This window comes from Nicotiana tabacum, chromosome 6, assembly GCF_000715075.1.
Source record: "Nicotiana tabacum cultivar K326 chromosome 6, ASM71507v2, whole genome shotgun sequence".
In the NCBI taxonomy this organism is placed as follows: domain Eukaryota; kingdom Viridiplantae; phylum Streptophyta; class Magnoliopsida; order Solanales; family Solanaceae; genus Nicotiana; species Nicotiana tabacum.
Window position 1 is genome coordinate 214,153,017 of NC_134085.1, and position 23,754 is coordinate 214,176,770.

Sequence of the window (23,754 nt, forward strand, 5' to 3'; positions counted from 1 at the left end):
AGGAAGACGTTTAGCCTAATCCCTCTATGAGCCCAGGCTGTGCATCGGGGACAAATCGGTAGAGAGAGGATCGTCGCAAGTAGCAGGAGTGCTTTGGCAATCTATCATCTCTCCGATCCGTTGGTAAGGTAGATTTTCATAGCTCCAGTTGATGACTGCTTCTGTGATGTCGAGCTCTATCCATTTCATTTCGATTTTGTCTGTTTACCGAGTTTTGGTTCTGGGGGAGAAGATCCTGTTTATAACCATAGAATTATGGTTTAGCGAGTTGCGCACACACACGCTCATGTATATTTGTGGTGCGTTGAAAATCTTATTTTCCACCAAGGTGAACTCATCCATTTTTTTGCCAGTTGCTCAGAGAAATGCTGAGTATACAATGATGTAGCAAAAAGTACGAATACTTACCATTAAATAAAATAAAAAACTCCACACATAGACAGAAATTTATGGTTTAACTTTCATTAAACACTGAAAAATATGATTTTTTCTCTTCTTCACTCTAAGTTGCATCATTGCCTATCATCAAAAGAATCGTGTCAATGAAAGAATCGTGTAGTAAGTTATAATTATTAGTCCTGCAACAATTGTGTTTCCCTTATTCTAACATGTTACAATTCACCATTCTGATCAAATAGCTTTAAACCCCAGCTCATATCCTTACAATGTCTCACATGAGGAACAACATTACCTGTGTTATAACTTCCTGTTTTCTTTTTGCAGTCATAATTTGGAGGGGAATGATAACATGGCTCCAAAGACATATCGCGAAAACAAGGTGGATTATGTACTGTCCCATTCTCAAACTTGTACAAAATCCAGGGCTTCAAACCTCCAAGACCCTGAGCTACATATCCAAAAGTAGACCATGCACTTGTAACCAATTTGTCAGTTAAACTCAGCAAATACATCTCTGCCCACGCCTTCCTATCGTGCATCAGCTTCTCAGTTTGTTGATGCTCCTCATGACTTGGCTGGTAAACACTAACAATCTCTCCTGTTACAGTAGGATTTTCCCAATACATGTTCCTGATCTCCTCAAAATATCTTGGACTTAGAGATGTCATCAATATGCTTATAGTCTTCGTCTTGCCAGATGAATTGACTATAGGCTCATTCGGGTTAACCCGTGGCAGTAGATTCTCCTTTGCTGTACAGGCTAAAATCTGATCCAATACATACTTAAAATTACCTACACCTAAATCAAAGACTCTAATTTGAATCCCTATTTTTTCATCTGCATTGGCCAAATAAGCTTGATAGTACCTAGTAATAAGTCCCCATACAGAATTTGTGGGATGGAAAAGGTACCTACCTAAAAAGTGGAACACAGTTCCTTTCTCTGGAAAAAGATTGTTTAACTCTTGCTCAAAAGATGGGATCAAGAAAAGAGCAGGGACATAATAGTTATTTGACTTCACAAATAACCAAGGGATTTTCTTGAGAAAAGTTTGGTCAGTGTCACAGAAAAATAATTTGTCTTGACCATCATAGTCATGATTTAAATGAAGGTACATGAAGGGATGTATTCTTGACTTATTATTTCTCACCATATAACCATAAGAAAGTGGAGATTTCTGATTAAAGGTACTGAACTGATCAAGTATGGGAAAATCTGAGGGAAGCAACCAGGAAACTTGAGGAAAAGGTTCACAGAATAAGTCAGGTAAATTAACTCTGGGGTCAACAAGAAGGACTCTGTTTGTGAGAAGAGCATAAAGAAAAGCAGAAGTTAAGGTTAGTATTCTGTTCCCTAAACCACTAAAGGATACCCAAATCACATAATTACAAACTGAAGAACTAGTACTGTATTGATCACCAGATTTTATAAGGTCGACAGTTCTGTTATATAATTCTGTATACGGTCCACATTGCTTATGTAGAGCTTCGTATCTTCTTAACCTCGAGATAAGATAAGACGAAGGCTTATGGCGCAGACCTTTGATATATAAGAGTGATTCATACCTACTCAAGCAAGATGTTTCATCAAATCCAGAAGGAAGAAGGCCACCTAATAGTTTATCTTTTGGCATTATCACTGGCCGAGGAATATCATCTTCAGAAACTGTGGCTGAAAAAAGAAGAAGAATAGATTAAGTTTGTTTACTAGTAGTAATATAAGTGAATCAAAAGGCAAAGTTGAGAAAATAAAGAAGAAATGAAATACCTTCTGAAGGTTTAACATGAAAAAATCTAGCTTCAGCCAAAGTCCACAAGCAATCAGGAGGTAAGTTCCCAAAAACTATGGCAACTGAGAATACAAGAGTCAGAACCATCAAACAAACGACGAAAAAAGCCATAAGAGTCATAGGATTGAGACCCCATTTCGACTCTGAAATCTTTAAAACAACACTGGATTCGCGATTGGAAGAAACTAGCTGATCATTGGAGGTTTTCTTGAATCTCTTCATAGTTACTCCAATCATGAACCAGGGGTATCAATCAAAACTGAAATACAAAATTGCAAATGTGCAGAAAGACAAAATTGGCATGTAGTAGAATGTGTTCTAAAATTAGAGCAAGAAACAAAGTATTGGTTGCAGTCCCTACTCAAGTCTTGGGTGACATGCAAATGCAATTATGCAAATGCAAATTAAGACGTTGATGGATACATTATGTACCAAATTAATCATTCTTTCTTAATTACTAGTATTAATTACTGAGGATTGCTTTCCTTTGTGGGCTGAGTGCACTTCATCTTGCCTCTTATCAGTGTCACACTAATTGCTATTTTCTTGTTTGCTATACATAAGCTTCCTAGGCTGCTGCCTTTTTCATTTTGGCTATTAAATTCTTTGCTGCTTTTGATCATCCAAAGAATGAGGGTCAAATTTGGACAAACATAACATATGTGGCCTTTATCTTTGACCTTTTATATTCGTTATGCCATTCAATGCATTACTATTTCAGACGCATTTAACTCTCAATAATACTTGCTGATCAAGAAATTATAATTCGAACTACGTCTAAGAGAAATTATACTGTAAATTATAAACGAGTTCATATTTAACAATTTGAACCACATCCACGTACACATTTTGTCGGTTCTGAGAGAAATATGTTGGATCATTTTGAAAATAAAAAGAGAAAAAAAATAGTCTTGAATTTTTTTTTTTTGGAATTTGTCGATATCCACATTGGAGAGATTTGTCTGCGTGTGTGTGATTGTGTGTTAGTGTGAGTTCACGTGCTCACTACACATATAAATTACTCCTAAAACCAATCATAACTGTACAAAAAAGGTAAATTTTTTATCTGTTTACACCTAATTAATAATGCATATGAATTTATAAATAGACGCATCATACATTTAGACTGTGAAAAAAATAGATGCATCTCGCTTGATCATAGTCAATCAATATTATATATGTTTACAATTAATACTATATATGTTTACTTAATAAAATCACGTAATCATAATAAATTGTTACCATTGTACGAAAAATATTTTACATAAAAAAAAAAGTTCCTAATTTAAGTTTGTTACCGTTTGTTTTAAGATATCCAAACTTCACTGCAATTATTAATTTCTTGTATTCAAACAAACTTAAGGGAGTAACTTAGTCCAAAAGTGGAAGAAAATCATTATTGGATGTTTATCCTTCGACTTTCTATTACGGTGGGCTTTGACTTTTAGAGAGCTGGCATATAAAACGGGAGAAATTCAAAAATAGTGTTTACTTAAAAATAGCTACAGTTTCTAAAGTAATCGAATTTTAGCCACTTTTTATATAAAGATAAATTTGAATGAAAATACTGTTCAAAATTCGAAAAATACTGCAGCATAATATATTGGAGCTTCAGTATATTATGCTGGAACTTTCCGTGTTGCAGCAAAATAGTGACTATTTTTTAATGACTTTGCAAATACCGGCTATTTTTGAATGACCAATTTGAAAACTGGCTAGCCCGTACTATTTTTACATATAAAACTAGACTAATACCAAATGTAAGATACCTTTGTCTAATAGTTTTGCTTTTAAATTAATTTCTTATTCATAGCTATCACCAACTCATTTGGTAAGAGTCCAAGATAGTAAAATATAAAGATAATTCTGTTGTGCTGTTAAATCTTGCAGTAATTTTCGCCTTCCTTCAGAATATGTACTATCAAATCATTTAAATATAATTATTAAAATTAGTTACCAAAAAAAGAGACCGAAACATATAAGCATACAGACAAAAAAAAAAGGACTTTTAAAGTTTGTGTAGTTATAAATTAATCTTACTAGTAAAGTACTCTCTCCGTCTTCTCTTTTACACGTCTCTTAAAAAATATTAATTAGGAAAGAGATTAGACTATTCTACTCTTATTTATATCTTAAGATATAATTAATTTTATAAAAATAATTTTATCTTGAAATTCTAAAAATAATTTTAGATAATTATTTCTAGTAATCACGACTATTAATATAAGACGGAAAGAGTAATATAAAATTAAATTATTTTAAATACTATAAAAATATATTATTTTCTTATACCATAGAGAATTGTCACATAAATAATTATGGAGGGTGTAATTAATTCTAAAGTTTGTAGCGTCGTTACCGATGCAAAGATTAGTAAACACGGCAAGAAAATTTCCCCGAATGGGCCCCGCAGAGTACCAATTAGAATTAGAATATAGTTGGGTTTCAATACGAATTATAGGAAACTCAAAAAAAAAGTCAAGAGAAAAAGTGGCTTTTGGCTTCGGCCTTTAGTCTTCAGGTTTGGCATTTTGGGGGTGGGGTGGGGTAGGGTGGGGGTGGGTGATATCTTCTCTTCTCTTTCTGCGCTTGTGCCCATCATGCGGTAAATGGAGGAAGGGCAGTCCCTATAGTCCCTACAAATTGAGTCAGCAACAGAGAAGAGCCAACCATTGAAGATAAGCAAAGCCGCTATGCGAAAACCAAATCGGACACGTGTCAATCTGATATTTCTTTCTTGATTTTCCTCCAAAATAACAGTTTTTTTTCGTTCTTCTTGTCTTGGAAGTCTCAGAAGTTAAAGAGGGTAGTTGAAATTTTAAGCTCCTGTGCTTTCAAATTGACAAAGCACCAAACTTTCTCCTCTTCAATTCCCAAAATTTCAGTTTGCTGCAAGAGAAAAAAAGAAGGAAATTTCAATGGCAACAACAGCTTCTTGTGTGGGTTCATCAACTCTGTTACAATCCCAAATTAATGGATTTGGCGGGAGTCTTAACCTTCAAAAGCCCAATTCACTCACTTTCACCAGGTTTTTTCTTCTTTATCAAAAAGATTTAAGTCTTTATATTCTTTATTGCCCCAATTCGTTTGCTTGTAATCTTTGTACTTAAAAAGTTAATGTTGGAAAGAAAACTTGACTACTAGTCTGCTGCGGAAAGTCTTGAATCAGTCAATTCCGCATAAGAATTTCACCTTGATGTTTTGGGTGTTCCTTTTGGTTCACTTGTGATATTCTCATCCTTGCCGATAAAGTAGACCTAATTTGACATGGCAATCATTAGAGTAAAATGTTTGAGGAGATTATCAAATTGAGTTGTTTTTTTTTAAAAAAAAAAGAACTGTTTAAGATCATGTGTGAAAGAAATAACAAGTTGGTAGAATATCCAGTTAAGTTCGAAATAGTATTAGGCAGTACTAACTTATGATTATTTGAATTGTTAGAGGGAAGTGGTTAATTTTTTTCTGATGGTCTAAAAAGGGAAAGAAGGTCAAGTTTATTGGCTTAGAAGGAATTATATGTGTTAATCAGCGATATAGGGCCCTTGGAATTTTATTTGTCTGGAAGTAAAGGAAATGATTGATGAAAGTTGGTAAAGCCCTGAGTTCCGTTCAAGGCTGAAAAAGAAGGCTTTCTTGCACTGGGGTTTTAGATATGTAATGTAGAGGACGATAAAGATATTCCAGGTCTCTCTTATGTTTGTGAATATGCCTTGCTGAGCTTAAACCAGTAAGGTTCTAATAAAGCCTGATGGAAGTGTTTAAATGTCATTCTTATTTGAAATTTGTTTCCTCTGTGCATGGTAAGCAAATGGTCTTAAAGAGTCAACATTATAAGCTGGATAATATGCAATTCTTGTTCTCTTTAGCATTGCCTTTGGCGGCAATTTAGAATCTAACAGCATCAACAAACCACCCTCTTCAATTGGCTATTGACTGATAATGTAAAGTCATTTGGAAATGCTTCTTGGTATTGTCAAGTTCTTTTGACATTCTAATATTCTTGCTCAAGTCACTGTGATTTGTATGTTTTTCAACAAGCGCCAATTAACTTGAATTGATTCCAGTTGCCATTAGCTCTTTATCTCTCTGATGATATTATGCTCAGTTGGTGATGCAAATTTACTTATGTAGTGGTAAAAAGAAGTGTTTTAAAAGGTGTTTTGTGGGTGAGCCCCAGGCTGAGCCTTGGGGCGAGGCGTACCAAAAACGCACCGAGGCATACTGATGGGGCGTAAGTATCATGGGGCGGAAGCCCTGACATTCTAAGCGTTCGCTTAGGCGTCTCAAAATTCTGGGCATCATTTGGGGCGTAAGCCCTGAAAACTTTTTTAAATTTGCGCCAAAATTGCTCAATAAATATTTTTTTTTTTAAAACTTAAAACATCCAAAAATTAACTCATAGTAATTTTCAAACTAAAAATCTCAAATTATTACTCTACTTACAAGCTTGCATTTTCCTTGTTTATACTTCATTTCTTTTATTCTTTAATTTCTTCTTTTCAAGTTAGTTTTTGGATTTAGAATTTTTTTGGTATCGCTCTAGTTTAGATATTATTTTGATGACTCTATTGTATTTTACAATAATATTTGTAATTTGTTATCTAGTTTTCGGTTTTTAAACAATATATTTATTTTATTAAGCATCATTTTTATTCTTTGATTATTAGGAACTAGAATGTTATTTTTATAAATCTAAGTATGTTTGATCATAATCATGTTAATTATAGGTGTAATGCATCTTTACGTCTTTTTTTTTTCAAGTAAAAAAAATTCTTTTGTGTGGTTCATGCACACGTTAGCGTTTTTATAGTGTATATATATATATATATTTTTTTTTCTACTAATTTTATAATTTTCTTGAATTTTTTTACAATTTTAATGTATTTTTTATATATTTATTTTATTAATTTATAAAGTTTTAAAAATTAAATACTCATGGGGCTTACGCCCTGCGCTTCAAGGCTTTCGGCTCGTCTGTCGCCCACGCCTTTTGAAACATTGGTAAAAATGAGCCAATTTCTTGCAATACCAGCTGCCTTTATGCATCTTTTTTCTTTTTGGAGACGAGCCATTTGTTTTCTTTTCCTGCTAACAACTGGATGTTCCTTTCTTACTTTATAGGAAGTCTTCTAGTTGTTCCTTCTCTTTCTGCAACTATGCCCCTTACAATAGCGTCACAATCTGTCCAAATATTATTGCTCCTAATATATGTTTATAAATGCAGGAGGAGAGTTCAAACAGTGGTGAAGGCTTCTTCTCGGGTGGATAAGTTTTCGAAAAGTGATATTATTGTTTCTCCATCCATCCTTTCTGCTAACTTTTCTAAATTAGGAGAGCAGGTTTGTTGTCATATGAATCCCTTGCTCTTATCATTTTTATATCGATCTTATAAAGGTGTAGTTTTGTTTGGAAACAAGATATGAGGAAATTTGCTATTACATTACAAGTTTGATAAATTGAGTACACACATTTTGCCTTCCTGCTTTTAGGTCAAGTTCTTTTATGAATTTCTTCATTTTTGTTTGTGATTTCTCATAAAAATGGCTCGTAAGTTGGTTAATGTGTCTTTCATGCATTTAGGTAAAAGCAGTTGAGCAGGCAGGCTGCGACTGGATTCATGTAGATGTGATGGATGGTCGATTTGTTCCAAATATAACTATTGGACCCCTTGTAGTTGATTCCTTGCGCCCTATCACTGATCTTCCATTGGATGTGCATCTGGTATTTTCCATTTTTCATGTGGTAAAACTAATTTCAGTTCTATAGGCATGAGAATGTTTTTGCTAATGTTATGTCAACGGACCATTGCAGATGATTGTCGAACCTGACCAGAGAGTACCTGATTTCATAAAAGCTGGTGCTGATATTGTCAGTGTTCACTGTGAGCAATCTTCAACCATCCACTTGCATCGTACAATAAATCAGGTAAGAATTTCTCTTTCTTGCTTTCTTTCTTTTGTTCCTGTACTTACAATATAGGAGTCTTGAAAAAATCTTGTCAACAATGTTTTCAAAAGTGTTGGTGTCCTGCAACCTGAGGAATTCCTCTTCATTCCGACTTTTTTGGATTACATAATAGGTTAGCCCATGAAAAATATATTTTTGGATCAAATACAAATAGTAAAGGGCTTTTAGCTGTTCTCATATACAAATGTTATGAAGGTAGTAACCGCACAGTATGACATTCAGATTAAGCTATCGTAGTGGTAGTGGTGCATGGCTTTTCTTTGGCTGCTGCAGCTATTTGTGTGAGCCTCAAGATAACTGCTAAAAGTGATCTCTCAAACAACGAATTGTGTTGTTTGTTTCTATGATTTTTTCTGCATTCTTCTGTAGGAGCAACCTACAAAATTTGCTAAAAGATTTCCTTTGGCGGGATAAGGCCTACCAACTGCCTTACCCTTGGTAAAATTTTTGTATGTGGGACTTGTTCAGTGTCATTGTCGATCTTCTGAAATTTGGCATCTCTTATCTAAAAAGATTTACTCTTGCTTCTATTATCCTTCAGACCTTTTAATGCTCAAAGGCATGCTTGCTAGGAATGTGATACATAAGTGCAGATGTAACAGAATGACCCCCAGTCTAAAGTTTTTCGATTGTGAGATCAATCCATGATTCTCGGTGTCCTTTATCAGAAGTCTAAATACTGGTGTTTTTCATTTACCTTTATTGCATGCTTTTCTTTTTGGATATAAGTTAAAAATAACTTGCTGGTTTAATTGACTAATTATTCGTGATAAAATTTTATTACTTTTCTTGTAGATAATGTCTCTTGAACACTTTTTTCATGATGCAACACATCCAAACTCACATCATAGGGACTAGAAAAGAAAATGTAGAGTGCTAGTTTTTCTTATATCGAATATTTATTTATTTGGAGTTTTTTTTTTTACTTTTCTGATTACCTTCTACATTAGATCTACTTTTTCTATTTAAAATGAACTATTCCTTCTAGAAAAAATATATAGGATTATGGTTAGGTGTTGATATTGAAAATGGTGTGCTGTAATTTGTAATTGTTGGGAGCCTTATATGTGATATAGAATTTCAGCTGGTGATTTTGTTACCCAAAGATAGTTCTAACTTCATGGTTAGCTTCTTGTGTTTTTCCTCTGTCTTATCCATTATTCACATTATTTAAGTTTTTCTTGACCACCTTTGTAATTATTTCTGGTTCAGATTAAAAGTTTGGGAGCTAAAGCTGGGGTTGTCCTCAATCCTGGAACCCCTTTAACCGCAATTGAATATGTTCTTGATGGTAAGATGTTGCTTCTTAAAGACAATTTTTCAGAGATGATTACTCTTAGTGTATTTCGTATTATTTTTGTGCTTCAACTTTCTTCTTTAATACCGGTTATGTGAGAGTCAATAGTGAAATCGGGAATTGTTGGAAATGTACTCCTCTAATAGGTAATATACATAGGGAATGTTTTAAAGTTGGCTTTGTATGGTAGAAAAGCATGTAAAGGCACCTTAGATCCTGCTAGTTAAATCATTAGGCTTACCTATACTGAATGTACTGTACAATGTCGCAACGGTTTAAGATTGGCGATGAAGCGAAAGCTTGGAAAGTGTGCCCTTGAACTACAACAACAACAACAAAAAACCCAGTGTAATCCCACAAGTGGGGTCTGGGGAGGGTAAATGTACGCAGACCTTACCCCTACCTTTAAGAAGGCAGAGAGGTTGTTTCCGGAAGACCCTCGACTTAGGAAAAATAAAAGAAGGGCAGCAGCAAGCACACCAGTCAGAAAACTGAAGCCAAAATACAAAGATACAAAACTAAAACTGAGAATTGTAGCCAGAAGGCCAGAATGAAAGCAACGACAAGTAAACACAAAAGTCAAGGAATACGAAAATACATAAATAATGCTAACTCATGTACTAAAGCTACTGACACAGACAAGGACAACACTAAGAAAAAAGAAGCATAAATCGAGAACTTATTCACAAACTACTTGTATATTAATCTGCGTGCAGCAGGGAAACCTGAGCTTAAAGATGCTGGTTCGAAAGCAAGGTGTTAAGAGTCCCACATTAGTTGAGAGTATGTGTTCCTGACCCTTTATTTGGTCTTTCATAATCCTTCCTCATGAGCTAGCTTTTGGTTTTAAGTTAGGCTCAAGGTATATTATTCTTAATATGCTATTAGAGCTAGAACCAATCTTTATTCTTGGTTGTTGGGCTCCTGTTTTATGTCGTCGATGCTCCAAATGTCAGTTCTGGCTCCTGGCCTTTTGGACGGGGTGGGGGTGGGGGTGTTGTACCAGTGATCGTCCAGTCTATAACCTGTATACTGCCTCTAGAAGGCTAGGTCAGGTAAGTCATTAAACATTGGATCCAAAGTGATAAATTGCTTGTCTTTATTTTTATTTGTGCTACAGCTGTTGATCTGGTGCTGATAATGTCTGTAAACCCTGGATTTGGGGGACAGAGCTTCATTGAAAGTCAGGTCAAGAAGATCTCAGACTTGAGAAAAATCTGCGCAGAGAGGGTAATTCCTTTACCCTTTTTCCAGTCTCTGCAAAGTGCGAACTGTGCAATGCAATGACATGCCTATGTTAACACTGCAGGGACTAAACCCTTGGATTGAAGTTGACGGTGGTGTTGGCCCCAAAAATGCTTACAAGGTGATTGATGCTCTCCCGTGATTATAACTCCTCTCTCAACTAGCTTGTCGCTTGACCCTCATTAAATCTGAAAATATTTATTTGGCATCTTATGTATTCGAATAAGTCATAGGATGTGAAGAAAGGATAAATCTTACCTGCAGCATTTCAAGTGGCGTGCAAATGTTACTACTTGATTCGTACCTTGTGAATTCGAATCTTTTCTAAATTGTTCTAATATTCTATCAGGTTTCATGGAGCACAGCCTTATCTTTCTCCATATCTTGCCATTTATTTTAGCAAACTTGTTTTATATTGTAACAAAGTGTAATCTACTTCTCAAATTATAGAGAATTGTATGTGATGATGACAAAGAGAACATTGTGCATCAAAGCAACCAACCATTGATCCATACCATGACCATAAACAGCCTGCAGCAACTGACATATGAGAGTACAATTTAACCATCATTTTTTGTTGCAGGTCATTGAAGCTGGAGCCAACGCTTTGGTAGCTGGTTCTGCCGTTTTTGGAGCTCCTGATTATGCTGAAGGCAAGTATCTAAAGACTATTTTACTTTGCCTTACTGAGAGACGCAGAATTTGATGTTTATCATACTATATTATAAGCATGAAGATCAAAAGTTGAATATGAAAGACCAAAATGACCCTATAATATTATTGAACTTTTATGCCCTTAAAAGTTATATTAATAATACCTTCAACGTTAATAACAAAAGTTAGTTTTGTAACATTAACTCGACTTGGGATTATCAAAGAATTTATTAAAGTACATGTATCTAAATTCTTCACTCTACAAAGTTAAGCTCTTTAACTTCATATGCGTATAATACTCCATCCATTTCAATTTATGTGAACCTATTTGACTGTGCGTAGAGTTTAATAAAAAATTAAGGGAAAACTTTTGGATTTGTGTGGTGTAAAATAAGGCACATATATTTTATGTGGCTATAAATCAACATAATGTAAAATTATTTAAAAATTTGAAAAAGGTTATTCTTTTTGGTACATGCTAAAAACAAAATAGGTTCACATAAATTGAAACGGGAAGTAATTTTTTTGAGCTAACATTACAGTTCTTATATCTTGGCTTCTCCTTCTATTTTTCTTAGCATAAATATTCAGATTGTTATGATTTTTAAGTGCAATCCTTTTCTTATAAATGCAATCATTATTCAAAGTGTTTTACTATTTATGTACAAAACGATATAATTTTTACTAATTATATGGGAAAGACCGTGTTGCGGCCAAGGACTAGTTAACTAATAAACTTAGAACTTACACATTGTGTAAACATGTTGCAGCTATTAAAGGAATCAAGACAAGCAAAAGGCCTGAAGCAGTTGCTGTATGAAGTTTGTGCCTACTTGGTTCAAGTCGTCATAACTGTTAATACGGAGTTGTTCTGTGTATGTTCGTCGTCAATTTCTAAGTTTTCTTCTTTATCTTTTTTCAGCCAAATTTCATTAAGATTATTATTTTCTTTACAGTATCATATCATTATTAACATTTGTGAACATTAGAGGTAGCCATCTTTAAGGTTGACCTTCATATCTTTGTATTCATTGCACATACGAAAGTTCGTGCCATATGTATTTACAGTGGGGGAGAGATACCCGTTTTCCATATCATGGTTTACAAGACGATAACTATATTCAATTTTTTCCCATCGTTTTAATCAATAGACCTTTCTTTTACTGTGTTGTATGTGGCTGAGACAAGATTGGTAGGATGGAAGTGTAGATCTACTAGGTCTTTATAAGTGAATTGCACTTTCATCGTTTAGTTCCTTACATTTCTGTGGAGTCCTCACTCCTCACAGTAGCTTTATTTGCATTTGATGCAGATGACAGCGCGAATCCTAGCTGCAGAACAAGAATAGTTGCGAGGCTGCGGCATGGTTCACTCTATACTCGACACAATAGGAAAAATAAAATAGCCCATCTCAGAGGTTTTGTGTAATACAATATATTGTGCAACTTATCTTGCATAGGGAACAAGATAATTCTACACTGAATATCCAATTTCCAATTATTTCCAAATCATTGGATATTTTGTTGAAGTTTATAAGTTGGTGTCAAGTTCCAAACTAAACGCCCTTCCCCTCACGCGGAAAAAAAGAGATGGGAATTAAGGAATAAATGGTTGCAACCATATTCCGTTGTGCTTTAATCCCAATATAACATCACATTCCAAATTCACCAAAATCTTCTATATACCATGGGTATTAAACAAAGATGATCTGGGGAATCATGGTACCCTATCTTCCTGCACTTACATCTTATTGGTAAGGTACGAATTTCCATCTTGTAATCTTTTCTCCATATGTAAAAAATAATAATAAAATAAAAAGAACACAAGATAATCTCACTGCAAATGCAGCGAGGGAAATTGTCTTTAGTAATCCATCAGATGATTATGTAGAATTACAACGAATTGATGATACAGATAGTGCTACAAAAGTTCATAAATTGTACAAGCTAAAATGAAATGACGCCTAGAGTGAGACAACTCATATCTTGACTGCCAAACATTAAACTACAATTGGCATTCATTACCAAGATATAAATATAGAACCACAAAAATGGAAGGCCTACAAAAATGAGGCCATAACTTATTAAAGGAATTTGAGAAAAGAAAAGTTCAAAAAGAAAAATAGAATACACGTAAAGAAGCGAAGATGGGGAACATCACCATGAGAAAGGACTCACTCCTAACAAGAAAATCTCATTTTCTATGTTCTTGATCCACTGACACACTCGATTGCAAGTTTTTATAGCTAGAGCCTGCAAGGTGGAATCTTACCAAACGTCAAAAAGCAGAAAGAACACATGTAAAGAGAACAGTTCTTACATTTCAAAAGAATTGGCACAAGAAAATTGATAGGGTCACTATGGTTGAACAACCCCAGATGTCAAGCACATTGGCGAAGATTAAACTAACAAGACACATCGAAATCTGGAAAGACAAAATCAGCTTTGACGTATTTATCAGCATTTCAGTACACAAAAAACTGTAGATAAGACAGATGCCAGTTGCTACATAACATCTCTAATAATAGCTCTTTGACAATGATGCCTAAGAAGTAAGTCAACATATATCTAGGGTTGGCAGGATAAGATCATCTCGGAGTTAAGGCATTGGGGTAGATTCTTCAATTCAGCAAATAATCATGTCACAGTGACATTTTGATTTCAGTCGTTAGGGCTAAAAGCCTTGTGGTATATTGAATTAAACTTGTTATCTTCCTGTTGTATATGGTAACAAAACAGTAGGGGGCCATGCACAAATCTCATGTGGTGCTGCAAGTGGTAACCAACTTACCAGAGTACAGAACAAAAGTGAACTAAGGTCTGTTAAATCTCCTGCATGTTTGAATCGGCACAGTTTCAATACCTAAACTGGCCCATGAATTCCTCACCTCAAGCTCATATAACACCATTAAAATGATTGGTGGAAAGACTATAAATAAAAGTGACATTCAAGATATCACTTGGACAAACAACAGGTTAGAAGAAAAGTAAATAATAAAACCTTGTCTGCCAGGGGATCAAATGCTGCATAAAGCTCGAAATCCTGAGTAACCCAGCACAGCAGAACTGCAAGATAAGGTAAGGAAGTCAATTCAAGAGGAACTAAACTATTATCATGGGAGAAAATTTTGAGAGTTGTTCTGTTCTACGTTTCTAATTTCCCCTACCAGAATTCAGTAACTACTTAAAAAAAGAAAGAAAGAATTAAAGGTCAATACTGGAAAGCAAAGAGGCTTGGTACCAATTCACTACTACGTATATCCTTAACTAAAAAAATCCACTTGAAATCATTGCCTGCAAACTTGCAAGGGATCACACATTTCTGGCAATTACAACTCACTAGATTTTTTTTTCTTGCTCATGAATAATAAGAATAACAGCAACCATGAAGAAAAATAAAAATGAATAGGAGAATGCATCCGTTTTCTTTTTCCTTCTTTTTTTAAATCTGTTACCCAACAACTCTCAGTGTCTACCCAAGGAGAACTTCTCCATCCCAACCTCAAAGCTTAGATAAAAAATTAACCTGCTCTATGGTACTATGCAAGCAGAAAGAGTCATAGATAGGTTCTGTAGACTTATTTTAAGTTTGAAAGAAAAATAGATTCACAATACGTAGATCGGATTATCCATGCAACTTGGACTTCCATCGACTAAATCTATAAATAGAAAGGTTTTAGCGCTTAAAGAGCTTTGCATATAAATAACACCCAAGAACATACCATAATTTTCATCCCTTCTGAACTGAGTTTTGTGAGGTCCAACTCCTTTATCATGCATGGATGCATAAAGCTTCTGGTAAGCTCTATACAACCTGCAATAGAATATCTCATCTCACAGTTAAGAAAAGAAAAAAAGACAAAAGTATTGTTTGTTATGACAGCATTGATTTTGCAGTAATACCTTTTCTGCTGTTGTCTATTATTTACTGGTGAGGAAAACTCGGATGAGACATACTGGTCAAGATAAATACTTCGATACATAAAATGCCAAAGTCCAGCAGGACCACCAACACCTATGAATGCTTCAGAAAATCTGTCTGATGACTCTCTAGTATGTCCAGGCTGACCCAGATGAGGGGAGACTGCTCCGGAAAGAGAACCATGATCGGTAGGTAAATCCTCAACGCGCATGCCACCATCAACCATGGATCTTTGAGCTTCACCAAGTACATTGGACTCCAGAAGTACCTCTTCAATACGAACCCTACAAGATAGATTATAACAAGCTAATGCCTCTTGACAGAATTTAAGAATAGATATACACTGGAAATTGCAGTGGCAAATATTTCCCATGGTTCAGATCTAATGGAAACAAAAGCAAAATTCTCAGCTCTGAGTACTAGAACCAAATTTACTTGAAAAATAAGAAGAGAAAAGGCATTATTTACCTGCAATCTTTAAGATGATGAAAGGCATCTGAACTTGTAGTAAGCAATATTAAATATGTGTCAACCTGTAATATACAGCACCGAATTTGGGTAATTTGCTATGAATAGCAATAGCATAAATGGAAAACTTTGGAAACACCAAAATCTTATAATTCTTGTAAGGCAGCCTACTACTACCATTCAAAAAGAGATTCAACTTAAAATCTTTCATCAATAGATACTTCCTCTATACTAAGCTGGCGGTCTTACTTTGCATTGCACGGAATAAGAGAGTTGAGATTTACAGTTGTTTAAGAAAAGCAGCCAAATATTAAAGTAAATAATATCTTTTGACAAATTTGAATTTTCTAAATATGTATCTAATGTCTGTAGTACATATTCAAAGTAATAAATATTACCCTTTGAAGGAAAGTTAACAACATTTTGGGAGGAGGGAACAATTAAAGAATAATTCTACACCTGCCCAACTTACATCGAGGTACTGCACATAAGCATGTAGAAATGCCATGGGGTTGTATCTTGGTAAGCATATTGGTGAGAAGGATTCTGATGTCCTGCATGACACCAATGAGCATGTTATCGTATAGCCTCCAGGAATTAGATAGTATAAATGGAATACAGACCTTAAGTGGGCCGTAACATATGCTCTTTAATTTTTTTTTATTTTAATTTTTTCTGTGGAAGAAACCCCACCCCCACATTCTCTCTGTCCAAATGTCGTCAATGGTCCTTTCCCAGTTTTCTTTCTTGGTGATCGAAACCCCAATCAAGATTGCAGGTAGAGGGTCCTTTTCACCAGGCTATCGCTCAGTTAAAATATATAATCACTCAGTCATCAATATACATTATATTGTTACGTAATATGTGACCAATCGTCCACAGTCAATAAGGGCGCACAAAAAAGTCAAAGACAATCAATGCAAGAATGAGGAGCAAGCATTAGGAAGTAGGAACATCAACTACACAGATAGAAGAAACGAATTTGAATGCACTGTCATGATGATAAACAAATCCTAGCTAAGCCAAAGCTACAAGCTGCCTCTGGACACGAGACAAATGTCCAAGAGAGAATCTATAGGTACAGAGTCATTACACCAAATTAATGGGGACTCGTACACATAAAAACTACTATTGCGCCTCCGTCCCAAACAAGTTGGGTCGGCTATATGAACTGTCACTGACCATGATCCCCATTTAAATTCTTCTGCAGCCAAAAATAAAAAGTGAAAATTCCCACACCAACCCCAGATCATTCGACTGCCAGATTAAATGTTTTGGAGCCTCAAGAAAAAGTAAGGTGATCCTTTGTTGCGGAAACAACTTGACTAAAGCACGTGGAAACCTAAGTGAATGAGATCTAGTAAAATATCATATGTAACAATTAGCATAAGTGACCTAATTACATGAAAAAACAGAATCATATTAATAATGGTAAATTTCATAATGGTAAAACGCTACGGCAGGATCCTCCCAAGAATGCAAGGACAAATACTAAAATTAGCATGGCCATTTACAGTAACATCTGTATCCCCAAAGCCAAACCTGCCTCGATAACTGACCACATTTAGCAACCTTGCCCAATCATTCATTCAAAAAGGTCAGCAAATTCAGTAGAACTTGCATATGCACGTGTAACATGAATTTATGAATCATCTCCAAACATTTCCACCAGGTACACAAGGAAATGGCCCAAGCAAGAATCAAAAGTTAGTAGAACTTACCTAAATGATTCAGAAGACATAACAAAGTTGGAGAGCAATAGCATATCATCAGGGTGAAGTGATGCTTTCTGTGCACCAACAAGACTGATAACCTGCAAATCAACTTTAAACAGGATGTTTTAAACAATACAGTAAACTGAGACCTATGTGCCTCCGAAATGTGCAATTTGAAAGAAGAATAAGAAATAGAAACAAGACCTTGTGTTTACACATTAATATGGCAAACAAGACCCCTGAGTCAGCTACATCTTGCAAGATGGCACCAGCAGCTTGCCTTGTCGCATAAGCAAGTGGAAGACATGTGTAAGCATGGAGAAAACTAGCTGGGTTCCTGGAATCCAAATAAGCACACTTAATATATTAGTATAGGTAATGATATCATTAGCATAGGTAGGAACAGTTTATATTAAGAACCAAGTAAAATAGTTTGCAATCAAATCATCAGCAAGGTGTTTCTGAAAAACATATTCTGAAAATTCAACCAACAAGCTTCCCAAATTTTTTTTCCGCTTGAAAGAAAGTCCAGACTGCATCTTACACTTGAGCAGAACCTTTTGAAAGGAGTTGCAAATAGTAAAAATGCCTACATCATTAAAATATGGTAAAGAAGCATCCTTTTATAGTTATTTTTGGGATAAGTTGAAAAAAAATTAAGTTGAAAAGAAAAGGAAAAAAAAGACAATAAAGCCGAGGAAGATAAAAGATTAAATCAACTGTAAGGTAAAGACCAAGTCTAATCTAATATGCAGCATATTCAGAGAAAGAAAACAATTTTATCGGGAAACACTTCTGTCTCCCCCCCCCCCTCCTGATAAGGTCAATTTTATCGGGAAGCACATTAACATCTACTATATTCAACAAGTAGTAGCCAGAAAGGAGAGAAAAATATTCTTTCCAATAGCTTAAGAAACATCGGTCCTAGTTGTGCCTGAAAGCTAGAATTGATAATACAGGAACTCAGTAGAGATGGAACAGGACTTCTGCAATATATAGCATTCTTATGCTTTTCCTTTTCGACAAATATGTTACATATATTCTTGTGACCATCTTTTCCATAACTTATAAGCATGAATTTTGCATCTTATTTTGTACTTATTGCATCTTCTTGATGCCAATAATGAAACAAATTACTCCATCAAAAAGAAAATAAAAGGTACCATGATGAAGATTAGCATACAGGCTGAGAGAGAGAGAGAGAGGGAGGAGGGAGTGAGAGCATAGCACAAACCAACTGAACGAATGGATTAGAGAAGAGAAGACAACGTCCGTTCCTCCAAGCAAAGGAGTCATATCAAATTTAGAGTTCTTCTCGAAACATCTATTCACAGACTTCGTAAGAATAAGTATCATCTGCATTCATATAACAATTGATATATGAGGAATTGCATCCATATGTCAGAACAATTGGCAGTCAATTAACATGCCAAGGAAAACTATGACAATAAAGCAACAGGAAAAAGAGAAAAGAAAAAGAGCGACTTACCTGACCATAGAGGAGCTCTAGTTGTACCCTCAATGACTGATATGACTCTTCTGTACAGCTTATGCAAACCAAGTAAATAGGTCCTTTCACAAGAAATACAACCTGAAACACAAGCCTTAAATGTCTGTTAAACAAGAAAACACAAATCAGGCAGCACCCTTTCAACAAAATGCTTAAGCAGAAAAGTTTTATGTTAAGTTGCCTAATGTTGCAACTCAATTGCTAATATTACAAACTCTTCCTAGGTGACCACTCACTTGCAATGCCAAACAGTGTTGGATATCTTTTCTTTCCTTCCTTCTTTCTTTTGATGCCAATTCGAAACAATAACATTCAAGCATTTAAAAAAATAACTTACAGGATGGGCGATGGAAGGGGAATAAGCTTTTGGAATCAAAGGCGGTGCGGACAGAATACTCTGAGGGCCTCTTTCCCTAACGTCTTCAGTGTCTCAAACCAGAAGGAAATGACAGTTCAACAGATTCGCAAGGAGCATGAAGGGGTGGTAGTGTGGGACCTATCTTTTAGAAGGAACATGCAAGATTGGGAGATCGAGGAACTCCAAGACCTGTTGGCACTACTACACGGGCAAGGCACGCACCACCAATCTAGTGATTCTTGGAGATGGGGGTTGCGTGCCGATGGTTTCTTCACCGTCAAGTCTTTCTACCAGAGTTTGCTTGTGAGGGGGGAGGCCACTTTTCCTTACTCATCGATATGGATCCCTAAAGCGCCCACGAAGGTGTGTTTTTTTGCATGGTTAGCAGCGAGGGGTGTGATCTTGACAGCAGAAAATCTCCGCAAGCGAGGAATTACACTTGTGAGTTGGTGCTACATGTGCAAAAGCGCAGGGGAAGAAGTGGATCATCTTTTGTTGCACTGTCGTGTCTCCTCGGCCTTGTGGAGGGTTATATTACATCTTTTTGGTGTCCAATGGGTGATGCCAAGCACTGTTAAGGAAATGCTACAGAGTTGGGCAGGTCTACGCAGGCGAGGAAAACAAAAGGCGTGGAAGTTCGCACCGCTAGCTCTCATGTGGATAGTTTGGAGGGAGCGAAATAGGAGAGTTTTTGAAGGAATTGAATCACCTTTTTTAAATAATAGTAACAGTCTTTTATCTTTGCTTGCTTATTGGTGTACTCATGTAGCCCCCACTTGTGTGGATCTTTGGGCGTCTTTGTAGAGAATCATGTTCTGATGTAAATTCTCTACTTTTCTGAATAACTCTGTTAAAAGGGAATTTTCCCTTTCTATTGGATTAATACAATTTACCTTATCAAAAAAAAAACTAGCATGAACATCCACAACCACTAGGCAATAATCCATGCAACTTCGAAATTTCCGAGCATGAAATGTCATAGATGAAGGTGAGGTGTCGACAATGCAAGAAAGCACAAGTTCCATCATCATTGCATTATGGAGAATTTTGAGACAAGGAGACTGACCTGGTGTTTCCCGGCTCTGACCAAGTTGACTCGATCACCCCTGAAAAAGACACCAATCAGGCAAACTTCAATATCCCGCTATGACTTCGCTGAAAAGGCAGGGGGTAGCAGGTAACAAGGTAGCCAAAAGATAAGCTTATAAGAAAAAAAGAACAACTCCTTAATTCATTAGAAAAATACCCATTCTCCACAAATGAAATGATGGCCTGCAAGGTGGCAGAGAATCCAGCAAGCTTGTGTTCATCTCCATATCTTCAAGTGAAATAAAAAAGAAAAATAAGAAATCCCAGAGAAAATTATATATGATGAAGAAGTAGTTCAGTAGTATATAGTACTCTAATTAATAAATGTCATTCAGTACTCCGGAGGAGGAGGAGGGGGGGAGGGGAGGGGCTTCAACACTGACCTTGAGTATATCGGTTTTCCTGAGTTACTCAAGACAAAGAAGTGCTTCTTTCTTTTTCTCCAGGAAATAGAAGCATCATCCTGCACTTCATCAATCAAAAAAGTCAAAAGATAAACATGAAGCATATCAACAGTGGATAGTCTCCTTTACTTCCCCTGTGATGTTACTAAAGAATCAGTTTTAGTTGTCTGCATGTAAATTAGTTTCACCAACATATTTTTTGCGATATAACAGTATAAAATATATTTTTTATTGTCTTTGCCATAGAGACAAGCTCTTAAACATACCTGGACTAGTCTTTTAACAATTCTAAACAAGAAAAAGAATCATAAATTTCACTGCTAAGCGAGAGATCAAACTGATGAAAATGCAGCCGGAAGTCTTGATTACTAGACTGTATACATTAGGAGAAAATATAAAAAGTTGTAAACTTATACTTCCTCTGTCCTAATTTATGTAACACTCTTTCCTTTTTAGTCTGTCCAGATAAGAATGAAACTTTTCTACACTCATAAACAATTTAACTTTAAACTTTTCATTTGACTCTTAACGAGGTGATCTATAGCCACATAAATTCCAACTGGGGCAGAAGGAGCAAGCCATAATTGCTACCACATCCACTACTTAATCTCAGTTCATGCCATCTAAAACCCAAAAGTGAGATTTCAGCCTACAAGTTGTCCTCAGTTTGACCTTACTATCAAGAATCAAAAATCCCCTGATTGCACAAGCTAACATTTAACAAAATTCTTCTCAAGTTATAACACTGTAGGATTTGCTAAACTAGCCAGAACTACTATTTAGAGCTAAACCTTCTCGGTAGCTTCTGTTGGACTGACCTCACTGCTGTGGCGCTTCCCAGGAAGCCATTGCACTTGAGTGTCGGAAACTCCGTCAAAAGAATCACTATTGCCAATTTCGAGAATCTCACCATCGACCTCCTCCTCAATGCCAGAGGCCCTACTACTGGCGTTACTACTCCCTCTTTCACCGGCATAGCCACTACTACTAGGACTTGACGGCGCCTCCATTTCTTCCGAGTTGTTCCTCCACATGAGACTCGAAGAGCTAAAGTCTTCCACCACATTGCTACGAGACAGCTCTTCAGCTCCGGGATTCTCGTTCAACGATCCATTCGCAAGCTTATCCTGATTGGATGGCGAAGCATCGTTGGCATCGTCGAATTCGGGTTCGGATTCGGGTTGACTGACTGAAATTGAGGATAATTGATTCTCGATGGCGTCCAAGGACTGATCAATAGAGTTGGAGCTAGGGCCAATCTTAGGTTTCCGATCATTGTCCGACAAGTCAGCGTCGGAAGGCATAGGTGAAGACTGTCAACGGCCGGGGACCGAAAAGAGTATCAGAAGATTCAGTAGGATAAATAACCTATTATAGGTGATGATGAAGAAGCTGCCGTGGAGTAGTGGAAATCAGTATCCGTTTCCTCCTAACAATTTCAGCTGTTTGTCTGCAATTCTTCGCTCCACACGCACAGAGCGAGTCACTTCTCTGACCGGTAGGTGACTTCTTCGCTTCGTACGCGTGGAGGTGGAGCGCTTGCAACGGTTGGATCGGCTCCGTATCTAAGCAACTTTGGGCTTCGGGTGTAAAGCTGTTTGCTTAGATTGAAGGGTGGGCCTATAATGAGGGGTGATACCATTCTTTAAAACATAGCTACAATATAAAACTTATTGCAAATATAGCCAGTTATTTCTTGAATTGCTACCCTTTTTCAGTTTCAAATTGTGTGCGTCAATTGCATGCTGGGGCGGATTGGGCGATAATTTACTCTTAACGGTTTGGCTTATCAGTTATCGGCTTTTAAATGTATTAATCTGCTAGCTACCCAATAAGATATCGGGCGGATTGGTATCGATTTAGCTTTTATCGGGAGGTTATCGGGCAATATCGGCCTAATTCAAACAAAATAAAATAAAATTTAATATACTGGAGGAATAAGGGTTTGTTAGTTTTGTGCTAAAAGAAAATTATTGCTATTTGTGGCAGCGCTCCGTATAAAACAGTGTTTTCATTTATGCTCAAGCAGGCTTTTAGATCTCTTGTTGAGCTCACAAAAGACATCACGGGAGCAAAGGTTGAGAACAACAAATTCTGTGTTTCTGTACACTATCGTAACGTAGATGAGAAGGTATGGATTGTTAATTTGGTTTAAAATCCAAGTGAAATATTATGTGTTACAACCCATATCCACATGTGTTAGTTCATGCCATATATTAGTTAACATAAATCCAAGAAGGAATTATCTTTGAGATGATAAGAAGTCAATCCTATTGGTCTTAAGTGATACAAGAGTGTATAAGGGTGATTAACCAATATTAGAAGTTAAACGAATCAAGGATGTTGTAACTCGTATTTTCAGGTAATCTAGCGGTGCTTAATACACTCAAGAGGTCATTTATTAAGTTATTTTAATCATATAATATCCGTATCATAAGTCATGAAGTCAAACGAGTTATGAAACAAAAGTCGACAAAAGTTGTCGCAACTTAGGTTCATAATTTTACTTAAACATTAGGTCAAATGTTTCTAATCTTTTCTCATAATTTACAAGGAATTACGGGGTGATCTACTAACAAAATTAAAGATCTATGAGTCTAGTTTCCAACGCATTAAACCGTTCATCAATACGATGTCGTAGTAGAGAGATATTCGCGTTTTCGCGAGACTGCGCTAAGCACCTCTCTATGGGGCCCACTAAGGCGGTTTAAGTTATTTGGACTTATATAGGATAACTCCAACCCGTTTTAAGTCATTTCTTCTTACTATTTTCAGACCTTAGAACCCTAGGAACATCCTCTTAAGGTTCTCTCAAGAATCAAGACCCAAAAAAGGGGCAAACAACACAAATCAAGTGTCGGGAATTCCGTGGCGCTAGTAAGTCTCTTGTTCTTCTTGTTGTTTCTCATTTTTGTGTCGTTCCAGCTCGTGTGGGAG

General features: G+C 36.1%; 3 protein-coding genes across 5 annotated transcripts; 1 reads left to right on the plus strand and 2 right to left on the minus strand.

Annotated features, from left to right (window-relative positions):
* Window positions 1-535: 535 nt before the first annotated feature.
* Window positions 536-2,562, minus strand: LOC107818981 (galactoside 2-alpha-L-fucosyltransferase-like). The gene is made up of 2 exons (XM_016645061.2): window positions 2,168-2,562; window positions 536-2,071 (listed from the first exon to the last, which is right to left on the minus strand). The coding sequence occupies exons 1-2, from the start codon at window positions 2,424-2,426 to the stop codon at window positions 612-614; spliced, it is 1,719 nt and encodes a 572-aa protein (XP_016500547.1). The 5' UTR covers window positions 2,427-2,562; the 3' UTR covers window positions 536-611.
* Window positions 2,563-4,756: 2,194 nt separating this feature from the next.
* On the plus strand, window positions 4,757-12,860 carry LOC107818980 (ribulose-phosphate 3-epimerase, chloroplastic-like). Of its 2 annotated transcripts, XR_001655573.2 has the most exons (10): window positions 4,757-5,217; window positions 7,414-7,528; window positions 7,770-7,910; window positions 8,001-8,114; window positions 9,369-9,447; window positions 10,574-10,683; window positions 10,763-10,819; window positions 11,282-11,351; window positions 12,123-12,227; window positions 12,665-12,860. XR_001655573.2 is itself a non-coding variant. In XM_016645060.2 (9 exons), the coding sequence occupies exons 1-9, from the start codon at window positions 5,108-5,110 to the stop codon at window positions 12,170-12,172; spliced, it is 846 nt and encodes a 281-aa protein (XP_016500546.1). In that variant the 5' UTR covers window positions 4,757-5,107; the 3' UTR covers window positions 12,173-12,495. The 2 variants fall into 2 exon arrangements, 1 of the variants encoding a protein (XP_016500546.1); XM_016645060.2 differs by lacking the exon at window positions 12,665-12,860 and having other exon boundaries at window positions 12,123-12,495.
* A 320-nt stretch (window positions 12,861-13,180) lies between these two features.
* LOC107818978 (vacuolar fusion protein MON1 homolog) lies at window positions 13,181-22,378 on the minus strand. Of its 2 annotated transcripts, none has more exons than XM_075256670.1 (14): window positions 21,636-22,378; window positions 20,797-20,876; window positions 20,571-20,642; window positions 20,391-20,430; window positions 18,946-19,047; window positions 18,691-18,812; window positions 17,661-17,793; window positions 17,463-17,554; window positions 16,214-16,295; window positions 15,742-15,806; window positions 15,255-15,557; window positions 15,074-15,165; window positions 14,353-14,417; window positions 13,181-13,604 (listed from the first exon to the last, which is right to left on the minus strand). In XM_075256670.1, the coding sequence occupies exons 1-14, from the start codon at window positions 22,119-22,121 to the stop codon at window positions 13,509-13,511; spliced, it is 1,830 nt and encodes a 609-aa protein (XP_075112771.1). In that variant the 5' UTR covers window positions 22,122-22,378; the 3' UTR covers window positions 13,181-13,508. The 2 variants fall into 2 exon arrangements, with proteins under 2 accessions (XP_075112771.1, XP_075112770.1); XM_075256669.1 differs by having other exon boundaries at window positions 21,609-22,358.
* Between the last annotated feature and the right edge of the window lie 1,376 nt (window positions 22,379-23,754).

Bases quoted from the DNA above. Each gene is read 5' to 3' on its own strand.
- LOC107818981 (XM_016645061.2), bottom strand. From the start codon at position 2,426: ATGATTGGAGTAACTATGAAGAGATTCAAGAAAACCTCCAATGATCAG. The intron at 2,072-2,167 runs GTATTTCATTTC...TTCTTTTTTCAG, and splicing joins TCATGTTAAACCTTCAGAAG to CCACAGTTTCTGAAGATGAT.
- LOC107818980 (XM_016645060.2), top strand. From the start codon at position 5,108: ATGGCAACAACAGCTTCTTGTGTGGGTTCATCAACTCTGTTACAATCC. The intron at 8,115-9,368 runs GTAAGAATTTCT...TTTCTGGTTCAG, and splicing joins TGCATCGTACAATAAATCAG to ATTAAAAGTTTGGGAGCTAA. The intron at 9,448-10,573 runs GTAAGATGTTGC...TTTGTGCTACAG, and splicing joins AATTGAATATGTTCTTGATG to CTGTTGATCTGGTGCTGATA.
- LOC107818978 (XM_075256669.1), bottom strand. From the start codon at position 22,121: ATGCCTTCCGACGCTGACTTGTCGGACAATGATCGGAAACCTAAGATT. The intron at 20,431-20,570 runs GTATTTTTCTAA...TGTCTTTTTCAG, and splicing joins ATTTCATTTGTGGAGAATGG to GGGTGATCGAGTCAACTTGG. The intron at 17,794-18,690 runs GTTTGTGCTATG...TTTGGATTCCAG, and splicing joins CTAATCCATTCGTTCAGTTG to GAACCCAGCTAGTTTTCTCC.